Source organism: Colobus angolensis, unplaced genomic scaffold (assembly GCF_000951035.1).
Source record: "Colobus angolensis palliatus isolate OR3802 unplaced genomic scaffold, Cang.pa_1.0 Scaffold642, whole genome shotgun sequence".
NCBI lineage: Eukaryota > Metazoa > Chordata > Mammalia > Primates > Cercopithecidae > Colobus > Colobus angolensis.
In genome coordinates this window covers 183,726-191,740 of record NW_012120066.1, presented here as the reverse complement: position 1 = coordinate 191,740, position 8,015 = coordinate 183,726, and the positions used below count along the sequence as shown (strand labels likewise).

Genomic DNA, 8,015 nt, shown 5'->3' with positions numbered 1-8,015 from the left:
GCTAATTTTTTGTATTTTTAGTAGAGATGGGGTTTCACCATGTTAGCCAGGATGGTCTCAATCTCCTGATCTCATGATCTGCCTGCCTCAGCCTCCCAAAGTGCTGGGATCACAGGCGTGAGCCACCACGCTTGCCCTAGGCCAGATTTTCTTCTCTCTCTTCTCTCTCTTTCCCTTGGTAGATGCGAATGTAGCCTCAACTATGATAGGAATCAGTAAACACTGCAGCTCTTACAACACTTTCTTGGTCAGCTGGTCCAACACTGTGAGGACCACAGTAGCACAATTATTTATGAGACTAAGTCTGTATCCAATGCAGGCACATTTTTTTTTTTTTTTTATGTACCAGGACCTCCAGTCCATCGCAGCCTATGATTATGGAGAAGGAAAGAAACACTCTTCAAATTTCCATCATACACGTGATAAGAGAAACTGACATTTCTGTCCACTGATTTCCAGACCCAGCTGTTGTAGCTCCTGGCCACTGGGCACTGTAGTGCTCTCTGTTTTTGGGGAATTTAAGCATCCTGGAGAATGGTATTATCCCCAAAATGGGCCTTCTTTAGAGATTGCATTTCCTACTATAAAGCAGAGGCAAAAAATACCTGCTGTTTATCTCACATCAGACTGTGGAGATTTAAGTCAGTGCTTCCATTGTTTTACTGGGGTCTTTGTTTCTGGGCAAATGTGAAGGAGCAAGAACTGCTGGATCTCAGACTCATGTTCCAGTGATCACATCTCCTATCCCTTAACTATAGCTACATTCCCTCGTGTCAGAACACGTTATGCAGTGTCTCATTCTAGGAATAAGATATCCAGTAACTTGGACAGTAACACTAGTAATTTCTCCATAATTAAAAAAAATGTGGAGATACAGTTAATTCTTCTAACTATAAATTACTACCTATCAGGTTCGGGCTTTAATTTTTTGAATTGTCTCCATATGACGGGTGTGTATCCTTACAGGGTGTAATTATTTTGTTAGACAAATGTGCTGTCTATCGCTGTCAGTTCAGGCACTTGGTCAGAGGTGCTGGTCAGTCTGGTTGGAGGTATCTGGGCTCAGTCATCATGATACCTGTTAGGGAAAGCTCTGATATAAAGAGAGTGGACGCTGTCACTTATGTAGCAGTATGGATTAAACTGCAGATGATCATCATACTATGAGGTCTCCATACGCTTTACACAGCAGAGTAGATTTCCCTGGCTTTCAGCTGCCTGCTTTCTTACATTAAGTATTACTGCATGTACTTTTACTTAACACTGTTTTCTCTTCTAAGCACTTGCCTGCTTATTCAATTAAAGTCAGCAACAGTAAATTTTACAACTAACAGTAAATTACCTGTACAAGTAACATAACATGGGCGTGGTGAACAAGCCAAGTAGAGACACCAGAAAACAAAACTCGTAAAGACACACCTTGTGTGAGTTGAGAGTTGTCAGTGAGCACAGAAAACGAGAGGAGCTTGTGTTCACTTTTACATGAAGAAAGTCAGTTATATTTGACACCCAGAAGGCTGGTCACACCCGTGAGAGAAATATGTAGAGTGATCCACATAACTCAGAAATTAGAAAGTGATAAAGTCACAAACTTGCAAAACCAGCAAAAACAACATTCAGTGTATTCAGCATTCAGCTCTGTTTCTTCCGGAAAAGGGATGGGTTACATCTGCATGGAGAACGGGACAAGTCGTTTTCAGCTGGTTCTCCTGGAAGCTGCTAATGGAGTCACTCAGGGGATGCTCTGACGCAGGACTGTGAGGAGGACGTGGACCCCTGGTGGCCGCTGTCAGCAACACGGGCTGCTCACCCCTGGTGGGTGCCTTTGTTACTGTTTTGTCCACAAGAGATTTTAGGCTGTCAGGTGCTGCATGAAGGTCAGTTTTTAAACCTCAGATGAGGAAAATTACTGACCACACAGAAGATGAGAAAATCGAAGACATCACTTCATCAACCACATTCCACTGACGAGAACTGTTTACACAGGGAGCCAGCAATGAGCTGGGAAGAGGAAGCGGCTGGGGAAGATCATCCATAGAAGGACACACCCAGCCTGCTTGGACTCCCTGTGGAAGGAGGGTTTCCATGTTTGCCCTCAGCTAATCGAGGGCATTTCAAGACCTTCACAACCTTTCAGAAAAACAGTTTTCATGAACAAATACCCATACGTTACTCAGAGTTGTATTTTTTCATATTTATTCTTCCCCTCTGGGCAGCGCCGCAGCAGGGTGTTCTCAGAATTCTCCCTGATCCTTCTTCAGTTCCTGGTGCAGCTCCTGGAGGAAAAGCCTGCATGGGGGAAGGAGCCCTCCTCATGTGCAGCCCTGAGGCTGTCCCGTCACCTCACCTGCCACCGCTCTTCAGTCACTTGGTAATCATTTCTGAGCTAATCTTCCTGAAACATGTGGTTTTGGACAGTGTATTCACCAGGTAATAAACTCCTTAAGCTCTGTTTATTTTGGCAGGCGTGTATCTCTTTCAGGAGCACAGGGTTGTTCTGAGTGTGTGGCAGTGGATAATTAGTGAGAGGAGGTTTGCGTGCATCTTGTCGTCTCCCACGGTGCACCCTCCATGGGGTTGGCACCCACAAGCAAGCAAATGGACTTGCTCAGCTGGAGGATGACACACATTTTCGTAACCTGTGACCTCAGTGATGCTCTTTCCCTGCAAGACCAATCGTGATCATGCCTCTGGCTAATGTGCACTCATCAAGGGCGAGCAGTGACCACCTCTGTGAGGGCTCCTTCAGGTGCACACTCCCTTTGTAAAGGGAAGCTTTTGCTCCTACCTAATCCCATGAATCTGTTTGTATTTGCTGTGCAGACCGCCTTATTCAGACTCACCACCCAGCAGCTTACAGTGTACCTAATCCAACTCTAGGGCATTATACACGAAGTCTGTCATTGCCAGGGTCTCCAATTCTCATGGAAGGATGTTCATTATGAGATATGCCAGAACTTTCTGGTCTTTAGAGACATGAACCTGCCTCTAAAAGCTTAAAAATCTTACTCTTTGGGAAAGAGCATTGTAAACCAGAAGTAAGATAAGCTCTAAATTAATATATATTTTGTGAATTTTGGAAGAAAGAGTTCAAGTAGTAATAGCCTCACCTACTTTCCCTCTGACTAATATCAGTTCTAGAAAGCGCTGGAAAAACCTGTGGTGCTCTGAAATACTTTAGGTTTGTTACATTAGGGCATCATCAGAAAAAGAAGGAACCAAGTGTCCTTGGAGATTGATCCATTGTAACAGATTTGTGCCTGTGGGGCAGGATGGTCGTGGTGGAGGAGGCTGTGCCTGTGCAGGGCAGGGATTAGTGGGAATTCTCACACCTTCTGTGCAATTTCTTTGTAATCCTAAAACTGCTCTAAAATAAACTTTATGATAAGTAGTGGCAGAAACATTTTGCCACTTTTTAAGCAACATTCTTAGTCTCACCATGTGATCAAATAAACTTGCTCCAAATCATGTATTCATCCCACTGGAAAACTTGTTCACAGTAGCACCTTCACAGAATGTTGGTATCAACTTTATTGAGTGTGGCCTTTCCCACTCTGTGAATCTGGCTTATATGATGATTCTTGAGTGGAATATTTATCTTAAAATTAGAGGATGTACTTGTTTCTATTGTTCTTTTTTTTCTCGAATATATAACCCACTTTGCAAACAATCTTAAACTTAATAATCCCTGTCATCTCCTCAGCCCCGCACAGCTGCCTTCTCCCTCAGGGTTTCTGACACTGTCAGGATGTGGTTTTCACACTGTGCCTCTCGCACAGTAATACACGGCCGTGTCCTCAGATCTCAGGCTGCTCAGCTCCATGTAGGCTGTGCTCGTGGACGTGTCCGCGGTAATCGTGACTCTGCCCTGGAACTTCTGTGCGTAATTTGTTACGTCATAATCAGGGATGATCACTCCCATCCACTCAAGCCCTTGTCCAGGGGCCTGTCGCACCCAGCTGATAGCATAGCTGTCCAAGGTGAATCCAGAAGCCTTGCAGGAGACCTTCACTGAAGCCCCAGGCTTCTTCACCTCAGCCCCGGACTGCACCAGCTGGACCTGGGAGTGGGCACCTGTGGAGAGAACACAGGAGTGAATAAAACCCTCTTTAACTAAACCAGGATCCCCTCCTCAGCTTTGGGACTAGGAAGCCCCTTACCTGTAGCTGCTGCCACCACAAAGAGGAGCCTCCAGGTCCAGTCCATGGTGATGAGCTGTGCTCCCAGGGGCTTCTTTAGAGGAGGGATGTGGTTGTTATGTGATGCTCTCAGGGTACCAATATATTTATATTTATCTCAGGAGACCTCAGGTTATTTGCATATTCATGAGGCAGGGTATTTCACAGCTCAAAGCCTGAACTAGGATGAGAAAGAAACAACAGATGCCACATCAGCTGGAGAAGAGTGGGATGCTGAGAGGCCAAGCCCTAAATCCCGCTTGAGGAAATGCATCCCCTACCCCAATTCTAAGCCTTCTGTGGACAGCAGTCTTCCCACTGAAGAACCCAGGATGTGCTCCTCATTCTATTGGGTGTGAACTCAAGAGGTTCACACCCCTATTGTGGGATGTGAACCCACATTTTATTGGCATAGAGATTACCTGGGTTGTTTCTGGGACCATCACTGTCTCTGACATTGAGAAGGCACCTTGACTCCATTCTGGCCCCATTAGGAACAGTCAGAGCTCTCTGGTAACACAGAAAAGGTGGCCACTAGTTATCCCACGTGACTGTCCAGCAGGGCCCATGGAGACTTCTGAGATCTGCTGGGTGTTCCCAAGACAGACTCCCCAGCACTTTCCTGAGGGTCCTGGCCTCCCAGGCCCTTCCACGGAAAGACTCTTGGTTTACAGATTTGCCCTCTGCTGTGTGATTGGCTGTGAGATTTCCCTCCCATTGACAGTAGGAATCAGGGGTTGAAATAGAAATAGGAATTTGAGTTTCTTGATGAACTCATATCTCCCAAAATAATTAACAAGTAATTTGTATTTTGAATAAGTTTGTGTTTTATGTCAAACTCCATTAAATAGAATGATTTGACATGGTTTTAGATCATGTCCATAGATCATCATCTTTACGTGTTGAGTTCTGATCCGCTTGGTCTGTGCACCTACCACACTCTTCAATCCACCACTTCCAAGTCACAAACACAATGTAGGAAACATTACTTATCTCTGAAGTCTGAATAACTTATTCATAGGAATATAGTGTCTCCCCTAGTTATGTGCCCATTGAGTTAAAAAACCATCCATATCCTTCATATTCTCACTATTCAGATATTTATTATCCTAGAATCCCACTGATAAATATAGTTCTCATTGCTTTTTGAGTGATATAAGTGGTCCAGATGAAATAGAATATTTAAATCAATATCAGCAACTTGTTGAACACTTAATTTAGAATGACTTGTTGAATAAGGAAGACTCAGGCCCTGGAAAAATATTTCTTCTTATTTATCTCCAACCAATAAGTGAGAACATATAGTGTCTGGTTTTCTGTTCCTGAATTAGTTTGCTAAGAGTAATGACTGTCAGTTCCATCATGTTCCTACTAAGGACATAATTTCATTCTTTTCTTAGCTGCATAGTATTCCGTGGTTGTTTGTAGCACACTTTTCTCTATCCATTCTGCCAGTGATGGGGATTTAGGTAATTCCATGTCTATGCTATTGTGAATAGAGCTGCAATGAACCTACATGTTTATATTCCTTTAGGTATCTGTCCAGTTGTAGGATTGTTGGGTCAAATGAAACTTCTGTTTTAGATTATTTGAGGGATCACCACACTGCTTTCCACAAGGGTTGAACTAATGTACGTTCCCACCAGAAGTGTATAAATTTCCCCTTTTTTCTTCAATCATAAAATTCTGTTAATTTTTTTAAAGATTAACTATTCTAACTGATGTGAGATGGAACCTCACTGCGGTTTTGGTATGTATTTCTCTAATGATAGTGACATTCAGCACTTTTTCCTATGCTTGTTGGCCACATATACGTCTTTTTTGAAGTGTCCCTTGGTCACTTTTTGTTTCTTGAATGTTTGTTAAAGTTCCATGTATATATTATTATTGGACCTTTGTCAGATGTATAGGTTGTAAATATTTTATTTCCCATTCTATAGGTTGCCTGTTTACTCTGTTGATGAGATTTTTGCTATACAGAAGCTCTTTAATTTACTTAGGTTCCATTTGTCAGTTTTCGATTTTGTTGCAACTGCTTCTAGCATTTTCATTACAAAGCATTTGTCAGTTCTTATGTCCTAAATTGTATTTCCTGTGTTATTATCCAGAGTTTTTATAGTTTTAGGTTTTACGTTTAGATCTTTAATCCACTTATAATATTTTTTCAATTGATGCTGAAAACGCATTTGATGAAACTCAACATCCTTTCATGAAAAAAAAAAACATAAAAAATGGGTATAGAAAGAACACATCTCTACAAAATAAAAGTTATATTCAAGAGACTGTCAGGCAGTATCAGACTGAATGAGAAATAACTAAAAGTCTTTTCTCTAAGATCTGGAACGTGACACATTTCCCACTTTAATGACTGGTAAAGCATAAACCCTTCTGCTGCCCCCATAGCGGCTCTTACCTGCAAGCGCCACCTACTGGCCGGATGTTCAAACTGCATGACCTAATACAAAGCCGCTACCACCAGTGTACAGCAGTTGAAAATGAGATTAGCTTCTCAATACTTCTGTGATTCCAGCTCCGCAAAAGACCATGGGGCTGCTCACATGCCCAGTATATTACTACTACAACGGGAATTTGAAAAAGCCACCACACTAAAGCTCTTAATAACAAAATAAATCACACTGAGTAGTTGCCCCTCACCTGGCCATTTCCATCAAGGCTGATGCTTTTGCTTGCCAGGCTTGGTGGCTCTTGTGTGTCCAGCTTGGTGCCCCTCTCAGGGGCTGAGCAGGGAACTCAGGTCACTGTGCATTTCATAGATCAGTCCATCGCCTGAGGCAACAGAGAGTTTCTCCCTGTGCACAGATGTCAAGTGTGTACTCATCTGCTTCTCCCACAGTCGGCTCAAATCTGTAAGGCCACCTACTAACATGAAAGGTGAACTTAACAACCCAACACAAATCTCAGAAACAAATGCATTCCAAATGAGAAACAGTTCCTGAGGTCTCCACTATCTAGGACCTGCAGAAGGCAGTGAGTCTACTCACAGGTCCAGTACACTGGTACTAAAACCACTATTTCAGAAAGCCACTAAATAATGGCTATATATAGACAAGGAACTCTTACAGAGTCATTGCCACTGAGTGAACAAGAACCAAAATCCAAAGACCCACACAATGTACATTATATTCACATTCTAAAGGGAATGAAATATTCATCAACATCGGAATGAATTCAAAAATAATAAGAAGAGACAGGTTAGCCAAAGCAAAGGAAACAGAGAAGCAATTCTGGAAGTATGAAAAAACAGAGTTACAAACCCCCAAATGTTATGTTAACTCTCCAGCAATAGAATCTAAACAACATGACATATTAGAAATGTCTGATAAATAATTCAAAATGTTGATTTTAAAGAAGCTCAATTAAACCTTTTTATCTAGTGGCTCAGTAAGCACGGGCACTGAGACAAGCACTGTGAAGACAATTGCAGCCCATCCCCTGATGAACTGACCCTCTGTTCCACAAGCCGTAACCCCAGCTTTGATTGAACATTTGATATGAGGAACTTTCTCCTGATGAGAGACCACTCACCATGGCCTGGCTCTGGCCATTTACAGAGGCTGCACACTGAGCGCCTTTGTGTCTCTGCTTCTGCTATTTGCACATAGGGCCTGTCTGTAATGAATTTAAATGCTAAGTCACCACTGGTAAGTGAACAGGGCTCATATGCTACATGCATGTTTGTTCAGTATGCATGTGTCAGCACCACCTCTGTGAACATCAGTAGCCCCTCCTGTAACCTGTTGATTATGTCTTTTAGCCAACACGTTCAGCATAAAGCTTCTGCCCAATCCCTTCTTGGGAGTGTCAGTCTCTCATCTT

At 42.8% G+C, this 8,015-nt stretch overlaps 1 gene segment (V, D, J or C); it reads right to left on the bottom strand.

Moving 5' to 3' along the window:
• Positions 1–3,633: 3,633 nt before the first annotated feature.
• LOC105527718 overlaps positions 3,634–8,015 on the bottom strand; it is a 54,245-nt gene continuing 49,863 nt past the window's right edge. Inside the window, 1 exon segment of the V gene segment in view lies at positions 3,634–4,074. Within this exon segment, the coding sequence occupies positions 3,758–4,074 (317 nt within the window).